Below are 26,297 nucleotides of genomic sequence, written 5' to 3'. Positions count from 1 at the left end.
TGGGTGTTTGCAGTGCAGCACAGGCAGGAACATCTGTGTATGTGAGTCTACCCACTCTGCCAGAGACAATGGCCCTTGCTTGTGGCCTGTGGGGATTCGGGGACGATGCTCTGTGCAGCCAGGCTGGCCTCATGGCTGGTCCCCTTGGTCAATGCTGGCTCTAAGTCCCAGTGAGTGGAGGTATGCAAGGGCCAGGCTGGCTGGAGAGGAGGGAGCCCAAATCCTAGGGGAGCTCTGCCTGCCCCAGCCATGTTTCTCCCCAGGGACCCTGTCCCATTCTGTCATTTCTTCCCCTCCAGCTCTGCTCCCTGCTGGTACTGCTGCTACCACACCCCACCGCACCTCATCCCTCCTTTCCTCTTCCCTGAACTCAGGGACTTGGATACAGTTGTTCCTGCCCTGACATGGGAGTGAGTCTCTGCCCTGTCCCCATCTGGCTTAGCAGGGGAAGGATGCTGGAGCCCAGGGGAGATGCCATGTCTTAATGCTGTTTTTCTTTCCTCTGAGAAGAATAATGAGAAGCGAGGGCCATTCCTGAGGGGCCGAAGTTGTCCAGAAGAGAGATGGAAGAAGCAGAGCCCTTCGCCAGGCACTGCCAGCTGAGGTTTGGTGTCCCCAGGGGGCAGGGGCCAGAACCGATGGTGGTCAGAGGCCCAAAACCAACCCTGCCTTCCCCTGCCCTGTGGGCCGAGGGGCCGGCAGTGCACACCACCCACTGCCAGGAGCCTCCAGGCTCTCAACTGCTGCTGTGCTCCCCATCACCTGCCCGGTGTGACAGGTAGTACTGGGCAAATCCAACCCGCCAGGGCTGAGCTCTTTCTCTGCGAGCTGTTTGTACATGGGGTGTGCCTGTGTGTGTGTGGAGGGTGGGCGGTGGCAGAGGGACAGAGATGGAGCCCAGGACGTGGGAGCAGGGGAGGGTTTTCTACCTTTTTGTATCTTTGTAATCAGAGAGAAAAGAAATTTCTATGGTTATTTTTACGGATGGTCTGTTCCCGGGACCTGGAGCATTTGTTTCACCAACAGCCCTTTACCACCTTCCCTGGGGTTATGAGGACCACAATCCCAGTGGACTGGAGAGACAGTGCCAGGCAGTCCTTAAGTCTTTGTTGGCACTGCTTTGCCCAAGCCGCATTGCAGGACAGCTGGCCCTGCTGCCCCCCACCCTCCCACTGTGCAGCTCCACATGTGTCTTGCCACCCTCCTCCTGCCTGGTGTCCCTCAGCCCCATGCAGCCAGGCCTCCCTCTGCCCTCCCATGGAACCCTCCCACTTGGGGCTGCCCCACCTCGGTGAGGGGCTGTGTGCCAGTGAGAGCACAAACGAATGGGGCAGCAAATTCAGGAGTAGGGACCTGCTGGGGAGGAGACAAGCTTTGCTGTGCAGCCCTGTCCTGTACCAGGATGGTCTCAATCTCATCAGTGCTGGTTACCTCTGTTCAGCAAGGGAGCACTGTGTTTTTACCCACTGGGTGTTGTGCTCTTTAACCTGGATGTTACAAAGCAAATCTCTGTTGGTTTGTAGGTCCAGGCAAGGAGCTGGATGACCCTTGTCCTGCTCAGCAGCAGGCTAGGCTATTCCCAGAGCCAGTGCTCCCTCTGCAGAGGATTAGCATCTGCAGGAGCATGATGTGGCTTCAGTCTCAGGGTCCAGCATTGCCCACAACAGTTGTATCTAGCTGTATCCCTGGGAGCTCTGCATATATCTGCTATCCTCTGACTAACAGAGGACCCCAGATCAGAGTGGCCTGGATTTTGGGAGATGGAGATAAACAACACTTTGCCCTCTCTGGAAATTCAGGTTGCCCTGATGGTGTCTCTGCTCAGCCTGGGGCCTGGCCTGGGGCTCCTACTAGCCCTGCCATGAAGTAACACTCCTTTGTGCCTACCCCAGCCTCGGGCCAGGGCATTTGGCTCAGGGGACTGGCATGCTCCCTCTCACCGGCCGAGCGTGGTGCCTCTGCTCAGCCGCCCCGTGGTGCTCTTGGGGCTGTGTGACCGTGTGCCCCTTACTGCCTTACTGCCACACTGCCGTAGCATCTTACTGTAGCCCAGCCTGACATGTTTACAGAAGAGGACTTGTGCTGCTGTCCTCCAGGCCCCTGGGGAAGCCAAGGCCTCTTGGCTACATCCCAGAGTCAGCGGGAAGAGCGCAGAGGGAACAGAAGGGCTGGTGACTGGGGAGGTGCCTTGGCCCCCCGGCACAGCCCTGATGAGGCAGGCTCACTGTTTTCCCAGGGATGAGGACAGCAGGGCCTGCTGACATGTTTACATGCCATTCGGAACCAGTGTGCAGAGGGAAAGCCTGCTGGCCCCACATGCTGGGAACAGCCAGGCCCCTCCATGCTGCCCATCTTTGCCTTTGGGAACAAGCTCGTTTACATGTTTCTCTCCGGCTGTGCAGTGCCGGCACCAGAGTCTTGGGATTCCCTGCCTATGGTGCTGTAGGACCCATGTTTCTGCCAAGTTGGGTATGGGGCTCTTAATGCTGATGCCAAATGGAGAGCAAGTGACAAGTGCCAAAAAGAAGAGAGCAGCGGAGCTGGTGGCCGTCCCTGCAGACCTGGGCCGGTTAGGAAGCAGGAGTCTACTTCTTGCAGACCAGTCTTTGGCTTGGTCCCTGATTGTAGTGCTGTGACCTGGGCTCTGGGGAGCATCCTCCTTGGGTTTGGGTTTTTTCCTTTGCGGGGTTTGGTTGGGTTTTTTCCTCTCTTTGTCTCCCGATTCTGTTGGCAGGGAGTGGGGAGATGCCCGTGCCCCCTCTCTGGCTGTGTAAAAGTGTATCATGGAAGCGCCAGATTTGGAAATAAAAGTCTATAAAATGGTGCTGGCCTCTCTGCCATCTCTCCCTGTGCAGTGGATCCATGGATGGGGCAATGAGTGCAGCGCCTGGGCTTGAGCTGATGGTGGGAGGAGGCTTGGGTGGGAGCTCCCAGCCAGCTTGTAGGCTGAAGGGGAGTTGCCTGGAACAGGGTGAGGTGACCAGGGGACAGGGACTTCAGGTGCTGTCAGTTGCCTGAACTGGGCTGTGTCCAGGCTGGTTCACCCAGACCTGGGATCGGCTGCAGTGGTGGCCAGTGGCCCCAGCACTGCCAGCAGGGCTGTGGTGCCACAGTGGCTGTGGTTAGCCGTGGGACCTGTGCCTGGCAGCAGCTGGCACCCCCAATCAGACCTAGACCAAGGGAAGAAGATCCATTGTCCAAAGGCTGCCTGACCTCAGCGGTGTCAAGCTGGGTGCCAGCAAGGAGAAAAAAGTGTGTGGAGGAGAGGCCAAGCGTAATCCTGATGCCCTCTGTCCCTCCCTTCCTGTTGAAGAGGAAAGAGCAGGAGATCGAAGGGCAGCATCGATCCACAGCACCCTGAGCAAGGGTCACCATCAATTGCCATCCCTCTGTCCCTCACAGGCTCCATCCTCTAAGCAGTTGGGGGCCAGCTCAGGGTGGCCCTTGGGAGTTGCAGCGGCAGTGCCAGGAGCTGTGGTCCTGTCCTGCAGCCCTTCTTGAGGCTGGGGGAGGGAGGATAAGGGCCAGGGAGAGCTGGCTGGGGTGGCAAGGGGAGGTCACAGATAGAGTGGCCAGCCCAGGGTGCAGGTCAGGGGCTGGACACTGGGATGTGGGAAGGAATGGCACGGGTGGGGACAAGGAGCAGCGATAAGGAGGCACTAAATGACACTGGTGCTGTTTGCTTCCGAGCAGGAGCCCTAGGATGGCCTCTGATTCACTCTGCTGGGTGAGTGAATAAACAATGAGGAGGCAACAGTCACATTGTGCCTGTGTCAGTGTGCCTTTACCTGGCCACGGTGGGACTGATGGGCATGTGGGTGGACGGCAGGGGCCAGGGATGTGGGAGAGGCTGAGGGAGCAGGCTCAGTCCTGCTGCCTGAAAGGTGCATGGCTGCTGTGGGACCTGGGTCATGCTCACCACAGGGAGAGCCAGTGGCCATGGGTTACCCTACACCAGGGAGGGGGACGAGTTGCTCTGACTCTGGAAATTGTGGCCCTGGATGTCACCGCTTACTCTGCTCTCCAGCCCTATCCCACCACCCAGGGGACCCAGGACTCTTTGATGCCTGGCCCTGCCCACTGCCTTCACCCCACACCCTGGTACCAGTCAGTTACCGGTGCCTGGATTTCCTTGGTCATGTCCCTATGGGACCGGGCCAAGCATGACTCAGAAGTTCTCTGAAACCAATTCTAGGTCATGATGGAGCCCAGGAAGGAATGAGGGGTTCAGTGGGACTCTGGTGCCCGCTGGGGACCTTTGGAACAAGATAACGGCTGGGTCTGTGCAAATTGTGGGAGAGCGGGGCAGTCCACAGGGCACAGCACACCTCTTCCAAGCAAGGTAAGCAAGGGGCTGTGGAAAATACTCTGGATGCTATGACCTGACGCTGTGGGTAGCCCTTCTTGTCCTGGACAGAGCTCCTGCTCTTCCCCACCATGGGGTGGGGAAGGGACACCCATGGGAGCTGTGGGAGCACAGGAGGATGATGTCAGGACCTTGAGCAGTGCCCTGAGGTGGTGAGTGCCCAGCAGCTCTTGGCAGGAGGTTGGCACTAGGATGTGCCCAATGGCAAGAAGACCACTGCTCTGCACCTGGCATGGGTGGTTGGGCATGGCAGCACCCTCTGCTGAGACTGGAATGGACAGTCCAGGAGCTGAGACTGGAATGGACAGTCCCCAATATGGGATGGTTTTGGGGACAGTGGTGACAGTTCTGGGCCTGCTACAGCTGAGGAACTCAGCACACCAGGGTATGGAGGGGAGCATGGTGGGTGCCATGGGTGCAGCAGTGGGGCTGGGAAGCAGGCAGCTTCTCGGCAGGGCAGGAGGAAGGGCAGGAGGAAGGACAGGAGTCAGGGAGCGGTGTCTCAAAGATCATGGGCTGGCTTTAATAAATAGGAGGAAGCAGAGCGTGCACCTGCCTGCCAGCTCCTGACCAGCTTGGGCACAGCAGGTAGGAGTGATAACGGGGCAACACAGGGACTCGGGCTGGCACAACCCCAGGCACCCTGTGAGGGGATTTTGGGTCCAGTTGTACCTCAGGACCAGGCAGGCCACCAGCTGGGTGAGCCCAGCAGGATGGTGCAGGTCTCAGCCTAAGCCCTGAGCAAGATCAGACTGTGGATCTATACAGAGATGCCTCAGTCCCACCATCCCAGCCCTGAGAAGGGTGAGACCTCAGCCCAGCCTCCCTCCTCTGACCACAGGCTCACCTCGACTCTCCAGTGCAGTGGTCAGGGGAGGACACTCCCAGAGACATGGAAAGCCGTGACTTTTGCCGGGGGTTCACATTCCTGCTCCCCTCATGCGCAAAGGGACAAAGTCTGCAGACGGGGCTGTGGGATGGCCAGGGCTCTGCTCGGCAGCTGTGCCCTGCCCTGCTGTGGTACACGGAGGGGAAGGGTGGTGGGCACCGAGGTGGGTCCTGCACGGGCAGGCAGAGGGGGAGCCCCCCTGGGGCAGCTCTGCTGGCAGACCCCGCCTGTGCATTCCATTGCGCAGAGGGGTCTGGTGCGGGGCAGGAGCAGGCAGCACTGATTGCCGAAGCCTCAGCTCCCTCCCTGCCCACCTGCCGTTGTGAGCCACTGCCGCTGCTTCAGGACTCCCAAAGCTCGGCTCATGCTTATCCTCAGGGCCAATCCTGCCTGCCTGGCCGAGATGGGATGGCTCTGTATGGCGAATGGAGTTGGAGGAGGGGCTGGGGCGCGGGTGGGGTGCTGGGTGTCCCCAGCTATGGGGGTGTAGCTGAGCTGTCCCTGATGTCCCTGCAGTAGACTGGCATGCGGGAAGGTCAGGTGGGCATGGCAGCAGAGATGGCACTGAGCCACCGAGCACCCCGTGAGGTGCTGAGTGAGGCTGAACTGGAGGAGGTGGCACAGCGGAAGCCTCCCACCAAGCCCTCGGTGCGTCTCCGCAAGATCAGGTAGGACCATATGGCCAGGGGGATGTGCCTGGACCTCACCAGGCACTGTACAGCCCAGCCCCACCACCACGGGGAGCTGCAGACCTCGGGATCCTTTCCCCTAAGCTCAAGTACCCGTGTCCCTACTTTGTTCTCCTGACTGAAGGGACACCTGGCTCCAGTGGATGGAGCTGGGTGTCCCATGGGACCCATTGCATCTCGTGGGGCCCTGTCTACCCCTACTGATGTCCCCAAACCCCTGCACTTGTGCTCAGCCTCAGCTCCTACTCCTTTCCCTCCAGATGCACGGGCTCCGCTGCCAAGTCCGTGCTGTTCCGTTTCCTGCCCTTCCTGTACTGGCTGCCCCGCTACCCAGTCAAGGACTGGCTCCTGGGGGACATTACTTCAGGCTTCAGTGTGGGCATCATGCACCTGCCCCAGGGTGAGTGATGCCCAGGCTTCCAGGGGCTCCCTGCGGGTTGGGGAGGGCCAGGAGTTGGCCCTTCATGACATTTCTCCCTGCTCCACCATCCAGGTCTTGCCTATGCACTGCTGGCTGGGTTGCCACCCGTCACCGGTCTCTACTCTTCCTTTTACCCTGTCTTCCTCTACTTCTTCTTCGGGACATCAAGGCACAACTCTGTGGGTGAGCTGAGGGACCATGTGCTTGGACAGCAACGGTGGGGAGGGAGCGAGGATGAGAGGGACAAGTCTTCATCCGTGGCTCAGCATTGCCACAGGAATGGTTGGGGGGGGCCTTTCTTGCCTTTACTTTGCCCCATCAAGAAGGTGATTGGCCAAACCAGAGCCAAAGCACAGTGGGTGGGCTTTGAGCCTTGCCAGAGGGGAAAGGAGCTGACCCCTTAAGAGGTACCCTCAAAAAGGTCCTGGTGCTCACCTTGGGCTCCCTGCCCACACTCTACCTGTCCCCAGGTCCTTTCGCCGTCATCTCTGTCATGATCGGGAGCTTGACGGAGTCCCTGCTGCCTAGTGAGGACTTCCTGGAGTCTGTCAATGGCAGCAACGCCACAGTCAATGAGGCACTGCGGGATGCTGCCAGGGTGGAGCTGGTGGCCACCGTCACTGTCCTGGCAGGCATCTTCCAGGTAAGGTGGCCCCAGCCTAGTCTAGCAGAGAACAGTGGGCTGTAAGCTGTGGGTCACTTCTGGTGCCTCTCCTTTCAGGTGGCCCTGGGTCTCCTGCAGTTTGGATTTGTGGTGACCTACCTCTCGGACCCGTTGGTGCGTGGCTACACCACTGCTGCCTCTGTGCATGTCCTCGTCTCCCAGCTCAAGAATGTCTTCGGGGTCTCCGTGGGCGAGTACTCAGGGCCACTTTCATTGTTTATGGTAAGTGGGGGCTCGCTGCTGCCCAGAACCCCCTGGGGGCTCACCTGTGGGGCACATAGAGTCCTCCATAAACCTTCTGGGGGAGACATCTGATTTCCTGAGCACATTCCCTCCTTCTGTATCCTCTAGACTGTCATTGAGATCTGCAAGAAGCTGCCACAGACCAACGTGGGCACCCTGGTGACTGCCATCATTGCCATGGTGGTCATCTTCATTGTGAAAGAGCTCAACCACAAGTTTGCCGCCAAGCTGCCTATGCCCATCCCCATCGAGCTTATCACGGTACCCAGAGCTGCCCCAGCTTGCTGTGGGATGCAGCCATGCATATTCCTGTCCCTTTCAGGGAGGGGAGGCGTGGGATGGGGTTCCTTGGCGAGTGCAGCTCCAGGGCACACGTCATGCCCTCCTCTTCCTCCTCCTCGTCCTCCTCCTCCTCCTCCTTCTCCACGGTCCCTGTGCAGAAAGGCCCTGCCTCACTCCAGTCATTCTCCCCCAGATCATCATCTCCACTGGCATCTCCTACGGTGTCAACCTGAGTGACAAGTTTGGCATCTCCGTGGTGGGCACCATCCCCAGCGGGTGAGCAGGGCCAGGTGATGGTGGGGGCTGGGCAGGGGCACAGCCACCCACAGCACCCCTGTTTGAGCCACATCTCTCTGTCTTGAATGTAGGTTGAAGCCACCTGTGGTCCCTAATTTCAGCTACTTTGGGCAGGTGGCAGGCAATGCCTTTGCCATTGCTGTGGTTGGCTATGCCATCTGCATCTCCCTGGGCAAGATCTTTGCCCTGAAGCATGGCTACAAAGTGGACAGCAACCAGGTGATGCTCTGAGGTGCAGGGCCCCCGCCCTGGGTGAAAGCCAAGCTTCCCTTTGCAGCCAGAGGAAAGCATGGTGCTGCCCTCCTGCTGCTCTGTCCCTGCAGGAGCTGATTGCGCTGGGCCTCTGCAACTTCCTGGGAGGCTTCTTCCAGTGTTTTGCCATCAGCTGCTCCATGTCGCGGAGCCTGGTACAGGAGACCACAGGTGGCAACAGTCAGGTGGGTCTGGGCAACACTGCCTCCCTCTGTGGGGCTGGAGCAGGGGCAGGCAGCACAGTGAGCAGTGGGGGCTCACCCCTCACCTCCCTCTCTCCTTCCACACAGGTAGCTGGTGTCATCTCATCCCTGGTCATCCTGGTGACCATCCTGAAGATCGGAGAGCTCTTCTATGACCTGCCCAAGGTACAACTAGTCCCATGGCCTCTGTGCCACATCCCACCCCTGTGCCTATCCCATGGCATGGTAGTGTGGCAGCGGAACAGCCAAAGCCCACTCCTAGACCTTCCCTCAGCTTCCTCATAGTTGCAGAGACTTCTCTTTTAGGCCATCTTGGCTACCATAATCATCATCAACCTCAAGGGCATGTTTAAGCAGTTCAGTGACCTCAGTATGCTCTGGAAATCCAACCGAGTGGACCTGGTAAGGTGCTGATCAGCCTTGGGGCTGTGCTCTTGTCCCTGGAGAGGGTTTCTCCACCCTCCCTGAGGCTTGTGGGTGCTCGAGGGAGGCCATGCTGCAGCTGACCGTGTCCCCTCTCCAGATGGTCTGGATTGTGACATTTGTGGCCACCCTCCTGCTGAACTTGGACATTGGCCTGGCGGCCTCGGTGGCCTTTGGGCTGCTCACGGTCATCTTCCGCACCCAGCTGTGAGTACCCTGGGGCTGGGGTTGATGCTGTATCGCAAGGGCAGGAGAAGCCCGTGGTGACCTCAGCCCCTCACTGTGTTCCCCGCAGCCCCCACTACTCCGTTCTGGGGCGCATCTCCAACACCGATGTCTACAGGGATGTGGCGGAATACGAGATGGTAACAGCACCGGGCTGGGGGAAGAGCCACCTGCAATGGGGGGGCGTTCCAATGCACCCCCAGCGGCTGCTCACTGGGGAAAGGAGCTGGGGGCATTTTGGGGAAGGGAGGGAAGGGGAGCAGGTGGCTTCATCCCTGGGAATAGTACCCTGCCCATCTGCCCCCAGGCACAGGAGGTCCCTGGCGTGAAGATCTTCCGCTCCTCCTGCACCCTCTACTTTGCCAATGTGGAGCTGTACGCCGATGCCCTGAAGAAGAAGGTAGGAGAGTCACCAGCCCCACAGTGCTCCCCGTGTCCCCCTGCCTGCCAACACCAGGATAGCAGTGGGGCAGCTGGGGACACAAAGCTGCGCTGCTTCGCAGAGCGGCATCGATGTGGACCGCCTCATTCAGAAGAAGAAGAAAGCCCTCAAGAAGCTGAAGAAACAACAGAAGAAAGCAGAGAAGGAAAAGGCAAAGAGGAAAAAGGTGCTTCCCTGACACAGGGGACAGCTCTGGTGCCACCCAGCATTGCCTCTCTGCCTGGTTCTGGCCCTATTGTCCATGCACTGGCCAGGCCTGGTGGCCCACAGAGTTCCCAGCTCAGTTTGGGGCCAATGGGTAAGAAAGGCACTGGGATTGAACTGGGCCACACCGTCATACCCAAGGTCGGTGGGGAAAGCCAGGCTGTTAATGATTAGGTGGTGAAACCAGATAGTCATTAACCTTTTGGTAAGTTAATCAGAATTAAGAGCAAGAGCAAAGGTTGGCCTGATGCCAGCTAATGAGCCCGGTTCCAGAGAGCAGCAATGGGCAGAGGGGTGGGTCTCGACACATCTGGAAAGAGCCCAGAAGTGGGTCAAGGTGTGAGAGGGGCACCCACTCCTGGGACCACCCACTGCCCATGCCCTCATGCAGCCAAAGAGCCTCACCAAGCCACACTGCACTGTAGGGCAGGGTGAGCCCAGGGGTTCCAGCACCAGAGCAGTGACACCGGATCTCCTTCCCCCCCCAGAACACAGAGGATGGTCCAGGTGTGGCAGTGATTGAATTGAGTGCAGGGGAGAGCGGTGCGCCCTCAGAGCCCACCCTGCGCAGCCTGGGGCTGCCCCAGCCCAGCTTCCACGCCGTCATCTTGGACTTCAGCTCTGTCAGCTTCGTGGATACTGTCTCCATCAAGATCCTGAAGAATGTAAGGGCCCAGGGCAGCAGCCTCATCGAGGGCGTCTCCAAGGCCCTGTGGGGTGGCCCCCCCTCCCTCCTCCTTTGTAAAATATTTTCTGCCATTTGCAGATCTTCAGGGATTTCCGTGACATAGAAGTGGATGTCTTCATTGCCAGCTGCCCGGGTGAGGGGGATCTGCAGAGCCATGAGCCCCTGATGGGCATGGTCACCCCTCCTGCACACAGCTGCTGGCCTGGGGGTCCCTCCATGGTGTTCCAATGCCCAGGGTTTCCCCAGGGGATGGGTGCTGCAGGTTGTCCCATGGATCCAATCTGAGCGTGGGTCCCTAGTGCTGATCCTGGTGTTCCCCCACAACACAGGAGGCGGGAGGCTGCTTCAGGTGAGGGGTGGGGGGCTTAACTAGGTGCCATCACTTTAGATGCTTCTCCCTCCACACAGGGCCCGTGCTGGCCCAGCTGGAACGGGGCAACTTCTTCAGCTCAACCATCACCAAGCACTCCTTCTTCCCCTCCGTGCACGACACCGTGGAGCACGTCAGCAGGGAGCGGCGCCAGGCCTCAGTGAGCACCCGGCCCCACCATCCCCATCACGGGTGGGGGGGAACGGAGGGGGCAGCCAAGCCAACCTCTCCCCATTTCATCCCCCTTAGGCGGACCACAGCACCAGGATGTAGTTGTGCAAGAGGAAGACGTCTCCCCCAAGAGCTGGGTGGGCGAGGAGGACTCTGCCACCTTGATGGCACTGACTCGCCCGCCCCAGGGCCCGAAGGCCCTGAACCCCCACCAGCCCCTCCGGACTCTGACCACCAGGGTCCTGCCCTGACTGTGACCCCCTGTGATGGGGCTGCTGCTGGCCGGAGCTGCTGCTGGCCCTCACACCGAGGGGCTGCCTGGTGCTCCCGCTTGGTGACCCACTTGGTGCTCCCACTCTGCCCCAGCACGGGCCTGTCCCGCCGGGCCAAGACGTGGTTTGGGGGGTGGTGGAGGGGCCAAGGGGGTCCTGCTGCCAGCAGTGGGCTGGCACTGCCAATAAAGCCATGTGGTGTTTCTCAGGGTTGGTTTCAATGCCCTTTTCTCAATAACAGCACTCTTGGGTCAGGCCACCCAGCTGGCCCCCAGCGCTGCCCTGCAGGTGGGCTGCCCTGACACCCTCTGTCTCTGTTCTGCCCCTTCTCCCCGTGACCCCTCCAGGGCCGTGGGGCTGCAGCCGAGGGAGTGGAATGAGCTGGTACCCCCTTTCCCCAGGATCCTCATTCCCAGGACCTCCATTCCCTGTGACCCCTGTCCCCCGGGCCACCATCCCCCAGGATTCCTGTCCCTGGGATCCCCATCCCCTGGGACTCTCATTCCCCTGAGACTCCCATTCCCTAGGACCCCTATACCCTGGGGCCTTCATTCCCTAGGACCCCTATACCCTGGGATCCCCATTCCCCGGGACCCCCATTCCCTGCCCGCCACCCCGCGCCCTCCCGCCACCAGGGGGCGCCACCCGCCCCTACCGCCACCGCCCGCGCCGCCCCGCCCCAGCCGCAGGCCCCGCCCCCCGCGCAGGCGCGGTGCCGTCAGTCGGTCGGTCGGCGCAGGGACAAGATGGCGGCGCGCTCGGTGTGCCGGGCCGGCAGCGCGGCCGGGCGGGCTCTGCTGTGGGGGCCGCGCCCCTCCGTGAGTCACCGCGCCCGCCGCGGGCAGCGCCGGCGGGGGAGTCCGGACAGGGCGCGGGCGGCCCCGCGGTGCAGTGGTGCTGCCGCCGGGCCCAGCCTGTGCGCCGGCCGGGAAGGTCACGGGGACGCGGCGGGCGGCGCGGGGCGGGCGGCGGTGGCCGTGAGACCCCCGGGGCTGGAGCGGGGCTGGAGCGGGGCTGGGCGGGCGGGGGGCGGCGGCGGCTGTCACTGTCTCCCGGTGCGGGGCTTGCCGGGGGCCCGCCGTCCGCTCCACGCCCCAGTGCCGAGGTGTGACTTGTCAGTGGGGCTTTCCCTGGAGTTTTCAACCTGCTCCAAACCTCTGGCTCCGCGGCGGGTTCCCGGCCCTGCCGAGGGGAGCTCCTAGCTAGTGGTCGTGACAGCCTTTGTCTTTTCAGGCAGCTTTATTGACTTTGACAAGGAAGCGAGGTGCTGCCACCTATGCCCAGACACTCCAAAATATCCCCGAGACTCAGGTCACCACCCTGGAGAATGGGCTCCGTGTGGCCTCAGAGGAGTCCAGGCAGCCAACCTGCACGGTAAGTTTAAGATAGGTTGAGGGCTTCCTTGAAGCCTGTATCTGGTCTCTAAAAAGTGACAAACCTTGTCTGAACCAAAGCTTTTGACAGTGACTCCACTGTTACTTTCTATGAACTGGTGGGATTAATGTAACAGCAGAAGGCCCAGCCTGGTGTTGTCTTAAGTCTGTAGTCAAGCTTTCGTGCTCTACAAGTTTTCTCAGCCTTACATTTTTTGTGTGAGCAGTAAGTGATCAGTAGGAGTTCTCCCTCTGGCAAAACCAGCTTTGGTGAAGCTGACAGATAAAAAACCAAAACACACGCAGGAAACTGTTGCTTGTGTTTGCTTCTTTTGATGCTACTGGTGTAATGTATGGGTAGCAGACTTCTTGTCCCTGCTGCTGTGTTTGTGGCACGAGGATGCTGACTGTTTTCTTCTCTGATGTCACTCCCTGTTTTTGCTGCCAGGTGGGTGTGTGGATCGAGGCCGGGAGCCGCTATGAAAACGCAAAGAACAACGGGGCTGGTTTTTTTGTGGAACATCTGGCCTTTAAGGTAAGGAGATGTGCTGGGCCTGCACAGAGCTGCGCCGAATGCTCTGTTGTTGACTCTTATTTGCTATTTACTTGTCTTTCCTCTTAAAGTAAAAAATGCTGTAACTGATAATTCAGACAGAGTGTCTGACATCGTGGTTCCAATCCTTGGCTGTCCCAGCCTCTGTATAACACACCTGGAGCACTGTGGTATGAAGCATGTTTCCTCAGGTTAGCAGAGAGAACTCAAAGCAGTGTTTCTTACAGCCATTTGTTTTTCTTTGATTTTCTTAGCAGTTGAGGGAAGCTTAGGAGTTACAGCTGTTGCTTTTTAAATAACCTAAGTCTCTACTGAACAGGGCAGAGAACATCTAAGCCTGGGACTTGCTGACTTGAGTCCAGCCTGTGCCTTCATGGGCAGTTGCAGTATCTGGCTTGCTCCTTAGGAGATAAGATCTTAAAAGAAGTTTTCTGCTTCATCTGAGTTTCACTCCTTGGATAGTTAGACGCCTGCTTATTTTTGGTTTAGGCTTGTTCTTGGTTTACTTCCACAGATGTGCTCTTCAACCATTGTTGTCTCTCAGTGTAAGTCTTCTCTTTCCCTGCTGAATTTATGTTGGTCTTTGAAAATGCACCTCAACCATCCTTTATCTAGGGAAAATAAGCCAAGTTTTAAATCTCTTGCCTTCTGTGCTTGCTCTTGGCTTTTATGAATCATATGACAGTTTTTATTGCTTTATGTCTTTGTTGTTATTTTCCTTGCTTTAATTCTGCCTGGTGGGGGGAAAGTTGTTCATTTCATGATTTAGTTTATCTGTTTCCTTCTAGGGCACAAAGAAGCGTCCTGGCTCTGCCTTTGAGAAGGAAGTGGAGAGTCTGGGTGCTCACCTGAATGGGTACACATCCCGTGAGCATACTGCCTTCTACATAAAAGCCTTGTCCAAGGACATGCCCAAAGGTAGGATGACCAGGGGGCAAAGTCTGATCAGGAACTTAAGGAAGTGCGTGTACTTGTGTTTCTCTCCCCAAGCATCTTTTCTACCAACCAGGGATTGAAGTAGCTGAACGGTGAATTGGAGGTTCTGGTTGGCAGTTGAAGAGAGCAGTGCAGTGGCATGGTGCTTCAGGGCTGCAAGTTCATGCGTTCCTAAACAAAGAGCTTTAGTTATGTCAGGCTGGACTGTGTTGCCAGGAGGGAGGAGGGGGGGGTTCAGGAGTCCGTGGTTGTTTTATGGAGCTGGGAAACTGAGGTCCGCAACAGCTGCTGTGTGAGGAGTGCTCATTGCAGCTCCTGTGAGTGCAGCTTGTGCTCTGCTGCCATGTGCAGACTCCTCTGGGTTGGTTTTGGCCAGAGGCAGCGATTTGAGTCAGAGCTGTGGGCCTTGCTGTAGATATGGGCTATGCTGTAGGTATCACAAGCCCTCTGTAGGGATTCAGTGTGTTTCTGGAGCAGTGCCCTGCTTCTGACATGCTTCACTTTCTGCAGATGTTGCCTGCTTTCCACTGGCAGTGATGATCTGACTTGAAGACTTCTTGCTAAACTGGTGTTGTTTGTGCTGTGGGAACAGGCAGCACTCAGCTCTTTTATGTTGCATCCGCTCCCCAGTGTGGTTTGTTGCTCACTCCTCCTCTGTGTCTCTTCTCCTTTCAGCAGCACTGGGTGGCAGTCAGGCAGTGGGGTGCTAACATGGGAATTGTGTTGCAGCTGTAGAACTCCTGGCTGACGTTGTGCAGAACTGTGCGCTGGAGGACTCTCAGATCGAGAAGGAACGTGGCGTCATCCTTCGGGAGCTGAAAGAAATGGACAGCAACCTGATGGATGTCACCTTTGATTACCTTCATGCCACTGCTTTCCAGGGCACTCCGCTGGCCCACACTGTTGAGGGGACCACAGAGAACATCAAGTGAGCAACAGGCTGGATGCAGGGCACAGCCCAGGGGTTCAGTCCATGGGGTGCATGACTGCTGCTGCTTGGTCGTGGTGACTGCCCGAGGAAACCAGTGTGTACACGGAGGTGATCTGTGCCCATGGGGCTCTCCTTGTGCCCTGACTGTGTTTTCCTCGTTGGAGCTGGTGAAAGCATAATGCTGCACACATTCCTTAGAAGCCCTAGTGCAAGACCTGAGGTTAGAAGGGACAGGTTGAACCTTCTCCCATGCTTGTCAATTTGACACTGTTAGAGAAATTAAGAGATAGGGTGGTCATTGAAGCAGTGGCCTTGCATTGGGTCAGTGACCGGGCTCAGTACTCTCCAATCTGCATTGAATTTTATCCTTAACTCTTCATCTTCACTGCTGGTTCCCCTTCTTTGTGTTCTAGATTTAGAGCACGGGGAAAACACAGTGCACAATCTTGTTTCTAAAACGTATTGTTTCTAAAAGGTATTGTTACCCCACAACAAAGAGAATCACTGCTGTCTCTGCACTGCAGACTTGCTTCTCCTAAGCCTCTCATTCCTCCAAGTCAGAGATGCTGACGTTCTCTCTCCGTGTTCTCTCTAGGCGGCTGACTCGAGCAGATCTGGCTTCATATGTTGATACTCACTTCAAGGCACCCCGTATGGTCCTGGCAGCTGCTGGAGGTAAGTTCTAGATCCTTGTGATTCTGGGAAGCCTTGGTATTTTCAAATACCCAAACCCCTGTCACGCAACTCTAATGTAAAATCAGATCATTTTGTTAAATTGCTCTAGGACTGTAAGTCTCTCTCTTTGCCGTTGCCAGGTATTTCGCACAAAGAGCTGGTAGATGCAGCTAAGCAACACTTCAGTGGAGTGCCTGTCGCATACAAAGAGGATGCTGTGCCTATCCTCCCGCACTGTCGCTTCACAGGGAGTGAGGTAAAGTTGTTTTGGTCCTCATCAAAACAAGCAGGTCTTGCCCAACTGTTGAATGAATGTGAAACCAATTACAGCTGCTTCTGAGAGGAAAAAAAATCTGTGTATCTTGGAGAAGCTCTTGGTAGTGCTCCCATGTTCTGTTCTTGGGGCTTATTGCCACGTGTTGGGCTTTAGATGGGACCCACATCCGTTAGGAATGAGAGGCCATTGCTCACATCATCTGCTGGAAAACTCACATCAGAGCAGTTTGTGCTCAGTAATGCCTGAGACTCTTTCATGTCACTGGAATCACATCAAGTACCCTACTTTGTCAGCCTGGTGTTGCAGCAGGCTGCGGGCAAGTCACAGTGCTCATGCTGTTCTCCTCCACTCCTTGATGATTTCCTAGATCCGTGCCAGAGATGATGGTCTGCCCCTTGCCCATATTGCTCTTGCTGTGGAGGGGCCAGGATGGGCTGATCCAGACAACGTTGTCCTCAACGTGGCCAATGCCATCATCGGGCGCTACGACCGCACTTTTGGAGGTGGGAAGGTAAGAGGCTTCTGAGTGTGACAGGGAGAGCCTGGAGCCTTTTAATATGAAGTACTATGGGGATTCTAGGTGTGAATGTGCCTTAGGGAAGGCTCTCGTGGTTAGCTTCCAACTGTGAAGGGGTTAGGAGCCTGGAAAATAGGATAGAAGAGTAATCAAGGGTAATCCGGGCCAGATCTTGAGGGGTGATGCTGGGAGATGAACTGAGCCTTCTCTGCTAAGTTTGGAAGAGGTTTAGCTGGTGAATTCTCAGCAGCTTATTCCCACTCTCACAACTAACCACTTGGTGGGGGTGGGGGTGGAAGCACAGCTTAAATAGTCTGCAATCTCATGATGCAAGCTTGCCTTACAACTGCCGAGCAAGTGGAACTTCTTCAAAACCCCAGTATTGCATCCATTATTGTCTGGAATCTGTCTGGACTGTATAACCGTGCTAACCCCTGCTGCTGGGAGACCGTGTGCTTCCCATTTTCTCCCTCTCCTGTGGTGGTATGCATACCAGCTCCTCATCTGCAGCTGGGAAAGGAAATGGTTTTGCTGGATGGACTCCTAGGCCTTTGTCTGTGGCTTTTCCAGCAGTGATTCTCATCTGTTGACCACATGAAGGGTCTAAATTAAGATCCCCTTCAACAAAGTGTTCCGCTCTGTCTTGTCTGTGGTCTTTGTGAAAACAGCTCAGTGGGAAAGAATTTGAGCTGTGAGGAAGCTGAGAGCGAAATGGCTGACAGTATCTCCTTATTTACAGAATCAGTCTAGCAGGCTGGCTACGCTTGCTGTGGAGCATAATCTCTGCCACAGTTTCCAGACATTCAACACCTCTTACTCTGACACTGGCCTCTTCGGTTTCCATTTTGTTTCCGATCCTCTGTCCATAGATGATATGATGTTTTGTGCTCAGGGGGAGTGGTAAGTACAACTTTGGCAGAAGTTGCATTTAAGATTTGACCCTCTCGTGGGAGACTGAGCTGCTGGGGGAGCATATTAAGTCTGCAGAGAGCTGTCTCTTTATGAACTTCTTGGTAACTTGCATTCTGTTTAAGTGATCCTGTAAGTGGTTTCTGTAAATCTCGTAGGATGTGGTTTTTGAGGATCTGTTTTAATCCCTTAAGGCTCTTCATGTCTTTTGTTCACACTTTCAAGTATTAGCACCGAGGCTTTGGGGTTTTTTTATATAGAGTGGAGATCATTCCTCAGAGACAAGGCTTTCCTGGGTGCCCAAGAGACATATCTCCATTGTCTTGTTAAGCCTAAGCAAAGCAGGCGGAGTTGTTGCCACTCAGGCTGTTGTGTTGCAGCTGATTAATGTCCTGCTGCTGGAGTCATGCCAGTTTTTGGGAACCTTCTGGCTGTCCATCTTATTATGTCCACGAACCAGTAATGGTTTGAGGCTACATCTGAGATTCAGAGCCGAGCTGTGCTGTGTATGGAGCAGGTGGAGTGAGCCCTTGCCCCAGAGACGTTGCCGTTGGCAGGGGAGGAAGGGATTTAGCAGCTGGAGTCCAAACAGACTCTGTGGAGCTGTCTCGTTCTTTCAGCATCAGTTTCCATAGCAGCTTGCCATGCGTGGGAATGGCTGACACGCCTTCCTTCTCCTGTGATAGGGCAATACATTCCACATGCTGCTGGGCCTGCTGGGCAAGCCAGAGCCAGCACCAGGGCTGCTCAGACCTTTGTGAGTGTAACTCAGCGTGTATCCTGCTGGCTGAATCCCCTGCCTGTGAGCTTGAGCTCTTACCTCCTGCTGTTCAGTGCTTCCCCAGTTCTTAGCTGCTCTGTGGTGATCAAGGATGAATCTCAGCCTGCAAGACAAGTGGCGTTGATAATAGCTTATTTTTGCAGAGGCTCGGGAAAGGGAGGAATTCCCTTTCTGTCTGAGCAGACAAGCAACTTTAAGAGCTTTCGTGGTCTTTCCATCTCCTCTGCAGGATGCGTCTGTGCACCAGTACCACAGAGTCAGAGGTGACAAGAGCCAAGAACTATCTCCGAAATGCCATGGTGGCTCAACTGGATGGTATGTTCTGGTTTATGGATGGACCACTGTGCAGCTTTCAGAGGGTTATTGCTTGTGTCTCTCCTGGGCAGCAGGAGCTGTGCTAGATGTTGCAGTTCTGCTGGCAGGCACTGGGCAAAACTTCCTCTCCCTGCTCCTCATTCTTCTGCCATGTCAAAGCAGCTAACCCCAGCCTGCTGTGTTCCAGCAAGTGACATGCTGCCTGGTGACCTAAAAATTGACACCCTCAGACTGGTCTGCCTTAGTTGTAAGACTTTGGAGACCACTGAAGCAATCTCTGTATTGCTTAACTCCTGCTGGAGCTGCATAGAGTGGGAATTAGGACTGTGCTTTGTTAACAACTGGTTTAATGGTTAGAGTTTCTTCTCTGTGCTTTGGCTGGTGATCAGGCTGTGCTATTGTGGAAGGCTTTTTGCTTCACTGACCACGTGATATTTTCAATATCTAGGTACTACACGAGTGTGTGAGAATATTGCAAGCCATCTGTTGAACTATGGACGCCGTATCCCTCTGGAGGAGTGGGATGCCAGGATTTCTGTAAGTATCCATTTGTGTTGGCTGGGGTACCTGAGCATGGTTAGTGTCAGCATTTTCTGGCCTTAGTTTGCTGGAGTAATGTGTGGCTTATTTATCCCTTAAACTGCCTGGAGTCCAGGTGGTTATCCCACTGACACTGATATAGATGTCTGAATCTGTGGCATAGACTCATTGTATCCTCTGTCTGTGTGGACATCCCAGAAAGAGGGCATACATGTGTTTCAAGCAGCACAACTTGAAATCCCTTTAATATTTCCCCTAGAGGTGTCCAACACCTAGTTTGTGTAGTTCTGCAGCCAATGTTTCCCTTTGAAGGCTTCAGATTTTGGACTGCCTTGTCTTCTGTACCTTCAGAAGAATGTGCTGTGTGTGACATTAGCCATCCTCGCAGGCAGAGCTGGGCAGTTGGTCCCCAAGAGTCTGAGTGTATCTTTTTAATGATCTTAATATGTAATGGCAACAGTAACTTGCAACTTTGGGAAGTGCAGATGTGCTGGAAGAGTCATTAATTGGTTCTTTGATATTTGTTAGGCTGTTGATGCAAGAATGGTGAGAGATGTCTGCAGTAAATACATTTATGACAAATGCCCGGCAATTGCAGCAGTGGGTAAGTAGTGTGAGGCAATTAGTACTCGCTTAAAAACCAGGACGGGGCCAAGAGCTGAGTGGAAGTGAGTTGCAGGCAGTTCTCGTGTGTCTGCCCTGACCTCCTTAACCACGCTGGTTCTTTTCTGGTATCCTCCTGCCTGTGCACATGAGGTGTGCCAAGGCACGTTTTCCAGGAGATCAGACCTGCAGGTGATGGAGACACAGTGGCAGGGAGCTGCTGGCTGTTCTCCCACCTCTCCTTGCTGTGGAGCTGTGACTAAGGCTGGGAGTCCTGTAGCTGGGTGCGGGCCCAGCACGTCTGCCAGGTGTCCTTACCCTGGGGTCAGGGTGGTTTATGTAAGGGAAGTGAAGGGACCTGATTCTCCTGTGCTGCTCTGGCATGTCTGTCTGGCCAAGGACAAATTCCTCTCGGAAAACCTGCCTAAGCAGCTCAGCTCCGCTCTGCTGCCTCCTTCCTGTGTGTTGTGAATTCCCCTCCTCCAGGCAGCTGTTTCCTCTGGCCTTCAAAGTGGAGCAGCTTGGAAAGGGAGAGTTTATGAACAGGAAGTTGGAATGACTTGGTGGCTCCCTGTATTGCAAACCTGTATGTGGAGCTGTACTGAGCATTGTTTAGCAGTGTGAGAAAATAGCTTATTCTGTCAGGAGATAGTATCTCCTGGTTTTCCTGATGCAGGTTTGAGCTGTGGTTGCCTGGTTTTGTGCAAAACTGCTCTGGATTGTGAGCACGGTCTGCTTTGCTACCATCTACTTTAAGACCATGAGAAACTGCACAGGGATTTTAACTATGTCTCCAGTGACTGACTCTTTTTCTGTTCACTCAGGTCCCATTGAACAGCTCTTGGATTACAACCGTCTCCGCAGTGCCATGTACTGGATCCGTCTCTAGGATGTGTGCCTGCAGGTTGGAAGGAGTGAAGCTGTGGACTGTGACAGGTTCCTTCTGCCACTGAATGCCTTGTGCACCACGGGCAGGCTGAGTCCATTCAAAGCAGCTGTCTTCTCGGTGTTAAATGTATAAAAATAAAAACATCCCGTGTGGAGTTGGTTCTGCTGGGATTCAAGTGTTTCTTGCTGGGTTGTGTACGTAGACATTGTTAATCTTGCCAAACTGGGGAGATATTGGACCAATCAGTCTTCATTTGTCAGGGCTCATGCTAGAATCTTGTCTATGGGTCTGTCATTAGCCCTGCCTTCTCTGTCCTGAGCTGGCAGTATCATTTAGAGGTTTTGTCTCTAGGCTGGTTGAATGAAATCTTTCCACTGGGATGAGGCTGCCAGGGTACCTCAAGCTATGCTCAGTGTGCCCTTCTGTGCAAGGAGCAGCCTGGTCAGACTGGAGCTGTAGCTGTGCTGTTTGTGCTGACCTAAGAGTAGAGGGCACTGTCTGGGGGAACCTCTGCACTTTCCTGCTCACCAAGGAGATTAAAATGCATCTATGGAAGGTGGGTCCTTGTCCTGTCCCTGGGCTGTGGTGTTAGTATTGACCCTCTTGTTGAAATGAGCACCAGTGTGGTGGGACAGCTTGTGCAACCCCTTTATCCCTCATCAGCTGCAGCCAGACCTGGCCAGCTGAGTCCCCACCACCTGCTGAGGGTGGTCGGCTGGGCCTTGCTGGTGCTGCTCTAGCAGAGTCAGGATGGTGTGAGGAGCTGGAGCTGTTGCTAGACAAACATCTCTCCAGAGGAGCTGTGTTATAATAACCCATATGTTTCTATAGGGAGGTGTTTAAATTAATCTTCCTGGTTATCCTTAAACCATCTTAATAATGCACAGAGATTGTTGTGAGGTGTGTTGGTGTTGGTCTACACATTCTTCTTGCAGATGAGCCTGCATCCATCCAGTCAAGCTCAGCTACACAGTAGCTGAGAAACTGTGGCCTATACCTGGAAGATAATCTGAATAGTTGGAAGAGCTACGCAGCCCTTTCTGCTTTTTTGGTGTTAATCTGGTTGTTACTCCCTTGTCTTGCCTCTGGGAAGCTGGAACGTGGAACAGAAAGGATGAAACTGAGCAAGGGGGGTGGAGAAAAGTTTCCCACCAGGTGGCACTAGCCTGACACAGCTACCCTTGGAAGCTGCGAGGTACTCCTGTTTGATTTTTGTCTTGGGATGAATGTCTCTGGGATTCTCATTTAGTTTCCAGGTTCTGCCCTGACAAGTGAGATTTAAAAATAGTGTAAAAGTTTCTCAGAGTTAGTCATTACACTTGAGACTAATCCAGTGTACTAAATCATTTGTGCTGAATCTGGATTCTTGATCAGAGAGTCAGTGTGTCTGAACTCATTGCGTATACAAGGCAAGTTTGAAACTGTTAAATGTTCTTGATGCAATTTGGGTTTAACATCACAAGCTCTGGCTCGTTAGAAGTGCACTGAGGGCTGAAAAACTAAACAAGCTCACTTATGCCTCAAGCCTTGTGGAACCAATAAATGGTTCTGTCTTAGTTCGGTGACTGCAATCAGACTGTAATCCTCTTTTGTCTTCCATTGCTGTATATTTTCACTTCCCGGGTGAGCTTCCCAGGGTGTTTTGCAGTTGGTGAGAAATACAAGGGAAGGGAGATGTGTATCCTTGCTTTAGCATTTCCTACAAGTTTTCTTCTTTGGAGGTATCTTTTTATTGAGTAATTAATTCTTCAGGCTCTCCTGCACCAGTTTATACTAGGAACAGGTTCAAACCCCTCTGCAACTGCTGCTTTCCAAGTTGCTCTGTTTCTCTGCAAAAGCAGCTGGCTGTGCTGAGCAGTGTACTCCCAGCACTGCAGCAAAGATAACTCCTGACTAAAGGGCTGCAGCTCTTCAAGGGTGCCTGGCTTATGCAGCCTAAGGTGGATTTTGTAGATGCTTTTTCCATGTAGAACTCTTGAGTATCTGTGCTGATCTGGACTAGGAGCCATGCCCAGGCGACTGGCATTGGATGCAGAGGGCTGTTGGGTGCCTGCTAGGAGTTGAGGTTGAGATGCTGGCATCTTCTGGCTGCAGTTGTGATGGCACTCTGCCTTGTAGTGAGTGCCTGTTGTATTTGCGTGCTGTGGCACTCCATGCTTCCAGAAACACAGGCATCTCCCCAGCTCCAAGGATTGAGAGGTTTGCCACATAACTTTTCCTTGGTAAACAACAAGCATTCAGACTGGGGATCTAAAAGATGGTGGGGGGAAATGCATTCAGGAGTCAAGAGCGTTATTGCTTGGCAAAGACACCCAGGCTCTAAGCCTTGTCTGGGACTTGGAAAGCGTAGCCTGGAATTGGTGCAGAGTCATTGAGCATTTGGCAGCTGAGTCCCTTGGTGCTGGAGGAACTGAAGCTCTAGTCTCACTGGCAGGTCCTTTTGTTGTTTGAGCTATCCAAGGGTGTTTCTGTTGCTCCACTGTAGCAGCCTCAGTCCAAGGGAATCAAAACTGGGAAGTGTCTGGCATGATAGAAGTGTCCAGCCTCAGTGCTTTTCCTGAACCTTGGAAAAGTGAGATCTTTTGCTGGACTTCTCCCCTCCCCTTCCTGCAGTTTCCGCTGCCCAGTGAAGGACAGTGGCAGTGCCAGAGGAGGGAGTTGGAACCATCCCTAGAACCATCCCAAGTTTACTGTAACTGGAGATGGCCTGGGTGACCTAATAAATCTGTTTCCTGGCTCCATGGACAATGCGGGATTGTTCAGCGGGGCTCTTTGACCAGTTTAGTTTTCAATGGCTTAAGTGTTTTATTTTGCTACTTCACTTGGAAGGTTACTTGGGATCCCATTAGACTGTGCTGATAAATTTAGCCTGGTGTATGAATTGGCCTTTGCTCCCTCCCCTTCTGCACGGTCTCATCCTCTTCTGGTGAATTCCCTCTTTGAACCTCACACCTTCCACCTACCTCTAGGCAGTTTCCTTTCCTCCATGACACCTTGACATTCTGTCTGTTGGCTGTCAAAAAGGAGGATTTGGAAAGGAGGATACTGTGCTCATTGTGGCATCCTGTGCAAGGCTCTGTGCAGTTTACCTGCACAGTGGCTTGTGTCCACCATGCAGAGCTATTCCAGGTATGTAAACTCCAGCAGTGAAAATGGAGAGCACTCACTAGAGCCGTGTGCTGAGCGCTCCGTGTTTCCCTGTTCTCTGCAGGAAAAGCTGCCAGTACCCCCAGTGCAGGGCTGGGCAGAGGCACAGGGTGGATCTGCTTGTGGAGCAGGCAGCCCCTTTGATATGTGAGATGCTTGTTTGGGATCCGGGTGCTTGCCAAGAGAGGGGCCACAGCAGCCAATTGTCAGAGTTGCCTCACCTGAACTAATTACCCGCCCTGGAAAGTACAGTTGATACTAATCATAGGTGCTGAGCCAAGCCTGTCCTGGGGAAGCAGGGAGCTGCAGGGAGGCTTTCACAGAAATGAGAGGCTTGGAGCTGTGCCATTCTTTGGTGCCAGAGCTTCTGGGAGGAGAGCCCACAGCCCTCTGGGCCTGCTTCTCTACCTGCTCTCCTGCCAAGGCTGGTGAAGCAGTGGGAGCCATAGGTGAGTGGGGGTTAGGAGACAGGGCAGCAGTGCAGCTCTGTGCTGCATCGTGTTGCTGGGGCCTGGCTCTGCTCAGACCCCTGGTGCATCAGCATGGCTGTGACCAGGGACCTTCTCCCCCAGCCAGCCCCTGAGAGGGGGTGTGGTTTGCTCAGGAGAGGGATGGGTTCTCCTTGCGATGAAGCGTCTCAGCAGGGCTGCAGGATTGCCAGGCTGAGGGTGCTACCTGGTGCTTGGCAGACTCACAGACTTGCCCTGCCCAGGGCTCCTACACTTCACCTTACCCTTCTGTGCACTACTGGGGCTTTATACACCAGAAGAGAGGAGCACTGAGCAGTGGTATCCAGACACATACACAGAGATCCTGTTTCCTATTTGGAAAAGGAAATGCCTCGTGTAAAGCTTTAGCGTGTTCATTGCGTGGAAAAGCAGTGGACAAAAGGCCCATCCAGGCCTGACTGCCAGCTACAGCCAACCCAGGCTGCTCTGAGGCACGAGGCATGGTGGCAGGACTTGTCTTTGTCTCGGCTCTGTCTTCAATGGTGTATCAGGAAGGGGTGACTCAGAGCCCTGAACATCCTCATTAAAAGCTGCTTTACCCCACGTGCCATCCAAAGAGGATCAGTGGTTCTCACTTTTCCATGCAAGTCTCTGCTTTCCAGTCCTTTCCTCTTATATGTTTTCCTTCCTCAAAGCTCTGAGGTTTTTAGTGGGGCTGCCAGGCAGAGGTTTGGCTTTGCTGTCCATTCAGCCCATCAGTGGGGATGCCCAGAAAAGCTACTTCAGGCGTGGGGCCTGGAGGAGGATCTGCCCAGGTTCCTTACCTGCCCAGGAATGGAAAATGGAGCTGCTGGCCCAGCGCTGGGCTGCTGGGATGGCAGCATAGGGAGGTTCCAGCCCTGGTCTGTGAGAGCAGGAGGGTCTTTTTCTGTACAAGGAGGTATCAACAGTGTTGGATCACCTCTCAGGTGCCCTGAAGACACTGCTCTTGCTCAGTGTCCCACCATCCATCGCTGAGCCTCTGCTGTGCTCTGGGGTTATTTAAGGTTCCATATCCTGCTCTGATGCAAGAACTGCACAGCACAGACAGCACAGGGACAGTGAAGGAGGCTGGATTGAATGCCACATGGCCTGATTTGAGCAAGGCTTTAAGATACTGAAAGAGGAGCCTGAATATCTGAGCGCTGTTCTTGGTTCTACCAAGAGCCTGCAATGTGATGCATTCAGCTTTTCTGGGTGCTGTGTTGTCCTGCTGTGATGGTGGGTGCTGACACCGGGTGCAATGCACAAGGAAAAGCTGCTCCCTGTGCACTGCCCTCAGCACACGGTGACTCAGGTGTGCAAAGCGCTTTGTAAAACAGCCCCAGTACTGTGTGCACTCACTGCATTCTGCTTTGCATGTGACTTTTATCCAGAGTAGGCACTTGGACAATGCTGTAAAGGGAGCGTGCTGCTTATCTTTGATTTGTTACATTCAGAGAAGGATGAGTTTACTCTTCTGGGGGGTATTTTTTTCTTCCTTATTTGAATGTTTAATCCAGGGAATTAAAGTTATGTTGCTCCAAGATTTAGCAGTTGATGTATTTCAGCTTCAGAAAAATGCATTCTGAGTTTCTCAGGGTGCAGTGCACAGTTTGGCACTGTACAGATTGCTGTATAAACAAACCCATGGCCCCTCCATTCAGACCGACTCGCTCTTGAGCAGAACTTGTAGTGATTGAGAAACAGACCTGGTGCTACCCATGAAGCCTGGAGGGTGGGATTTCCAGGTAGGGATAACTGCCCATGGGTATGGTGAGCAGGGCTGGTGTCTCTCACGGAAGGCTTGGTGAGCAGTAGCTTTAGGAGCTGGAGTAGCAGGCACTGTGTCTGTGGCAAGTTTCTGCCTCTGCTCCCCTGGCAGCAGGATGCCCTGGTGTGCCAAGGGGCTGTCAGGGAGAGGCAGCCCGTGAGTGTGCTTGAGCCCTGGGCATCCAGGATCCACGTGGCAGTTCTGCTTTTCCATCCCTTCCCCCACTGGCTGCTGCAAGGCTGGAGGTCCCTGCTGCCCCTGGCAGTTGTCCACTGTGGTTCTCAGTCTTCCTCTGCTTTGTTTACAGCTGTTCCAGATGTGCAGTGCTTGGCAGGAGCCCCTATGACATGGGAACACAAGTATCTCCTGTTCCTGCCTCACACGCACAGCGGTGACTCACAGGTGACCTTAGCCCAGCTTTGCTAAGGGGGATGGAGGATGAGGTCCTCGTGGTTCAAGGTGACTCCAGAAGGTGGTGAGGGGCCAGAGACAGGATGCTGCACTCTTCC

The 26,297-nt window shown here is 54.6% G+C and overlaps 3 protein-coding genes across 13 annotated transcripts in view; all 3 read left to right on the top strand.

The window, feature by feature from the left end:
- CELSR3 (cadherin EGF LAG seven-pass G-type receptor 3) overlaps positions 1 to 2,823 on the top strand; it is a 31,972-nt gene extending 29,149 nt beyond the window's left edge. For both annotated transcript variants that reach the window (XM_051811307.1, XM_051811306.1), the window contains one exon: positions 511 to 2,823. In XM_051811307.1, coding sequence (XP_051667267.1) covers positions 511 to 538 — 28 coding nt within the window. In that variant the 3' untranslated portion in view covers positions 539 to 2,823. The remainder of the gene's footprint in view (positions 1 to 510) is intronic.
- Positions 2,824 to 4,222: 1,399 nt separating this feature from the next.
- Positions 4,223 to 11,586, top strand: SLC26A6 (solute carrier family 26 member 6). Of its 10 annotated transcripts, none has more exons than XR_007908302.1 (20): positions 4,973 to 5,418; positions 5,775 to 5,923; positions 6,205 to 6,344; positions 6,438 to 6,548; positions 6,836 to 7,008; positions 7,087 to 7,251; positions 7,381 to 7,533; positions 7,748 to 7,830; positions 7,923 to 8,070; positions 8,175 to 8,288; positions 8,394 to 8,471; positions 8,613 to 8,708; positions 8,830 to 8,936; positions 9,025 to 9,094; positions 9,262 to 9,354; positions 9,458 to 9,562; positions 10,089 to 10,265; positions 10,367 to 10,421; positions 10,535 to 10,818; positions 10,908 to 10,932. XR_007908302.1 is itself a non-coding variant. In XM_051811308.1 (20 exons), exons 1-20 carry the CDS (start codon positions 5,137 to 5,139, stop codon positions 10,929 to 10,931), a joined length of 2,445 nt encoding a protein of 814 aa, XP_051667268.1. In that variant the 5' UTR covers positions 4,974 to 5,136; the 3' UTR covers positions 10,932 to 11,586. The 10 variants fall into 10 exon arrangements, 1 of the variants encoding a protein (XP_051667268.1); XM_051811308.1 differs by having other exon boundaries at positions 4,974 to 5,418; positions 10,697 to 10,818; positions 10,908 to 11,586; XR_007908307.1 differs by lacking the exon at positions 4,973 to 5,418 and adding an exon at positions 4,223 to 4,342 and having other exon boundaries at positions 5,772 to 5,923; positions 10,367 to 10,818.
- A 213-nt stretch (positions 11,587 to 11,799) lies between these two features.
- LOC127481720 (cytochrome b-c1 complex subunit 1, mitochondrial) lies at positions 11,800 to 20,554 on the top strand. The gene is made up of 13 exons (XM_051811309.1): positions 11,800 to 11,919; positions 12,335 to 12,475; positions 12,923 to 13,009; positions 13,816 to 13,945; positions 14,693 to 14,891; positions 15,490 to 15,569; positions 15,710 to 15,825; positions 16,214 to 16,357; positions 17,103 to 17,263; positions 18,283 to 18,368; positions 18,817 to 18,905; positions 19,437 to 19,512; positions 20,336 to 20,554. Exons 1-13 carry the CDS (start codon positions 11,848 to 11,850, stop codon positions 20,398 to 20,400), a joined length of 1,446 nt encoding a protein of 481 aa, XP_051667269.1. The 5' UTR covers positions 11,800 to 11,847; the 3' UTR covers positions 20,401 to 20,554.
- Positions 20,555 to 26,297: the final 5,743 nt, after the last annotated feature.

The sequence above is a fragment of the Manacus candei genome, unplaced genomic scaffold (assembly GCF_025592945.1).
Source record: "Manacus candei isolate 608988 ecotype Guabito, Panama unplaced genomic scaffold, ASM2559294v1 h1tg000082l, whole genome shotgun sequence".
Classification (NCBI taxonomy): Eukaryota; Metazoa; Chordata; class Aves; order Passeriformes; family Pipridae; genus Manacus; species Manacus candei.
The sequence above is the reverse complement of the archived record's forward strand: the minus strand, read 5'-3'. Positions and strand labels throughout refer to the sequence as shown.

Coding starts and splice junctions, on each gene's coding strand:
- SLC26A6 (XM_051811308.1), top strand. CDS start 5,137: ATGCCTCAGTCCCACCATCCCAGCCCTGAGAAGGGTGAGACCTCAGCC. Junction 7,252..7,380: donor GGCCACTTTCATTGTTTATG/GTAAGTGGGGGC, acceptor TGTATCCTCTAG/ACTGTCATTGAGATCTGCAA. Junction 10,266..10,366: donor CCATCAAGATCCTGAAGAAT/GTAAGGGCCCAG, acceptor TGCCATTTGCAG/ATCTTCAGGGATTTCCGTGA.
- LOC127481720 (XM_051811309.1), top strand. CDS start 11,848: ATGGCGGCGCGCTCGGTGTGCCGGGCCGGCAGCGCGGCCGGGCGGGCT. Junction 16,358..17,102: donor GCACTTTTGGAGGTGGGAAG/GTAAGAGGCTTC, acceptor CCTTATTTACAG/AATCAGTCTAGCAGGCTGGC. Junction 18,906..19,436: donor AGTGGGATGCCAGGATTTCT/GTAAGTATCCAT, acceptor GATATTTGTTAG/GCTGTTGATGCAAGAATGGT.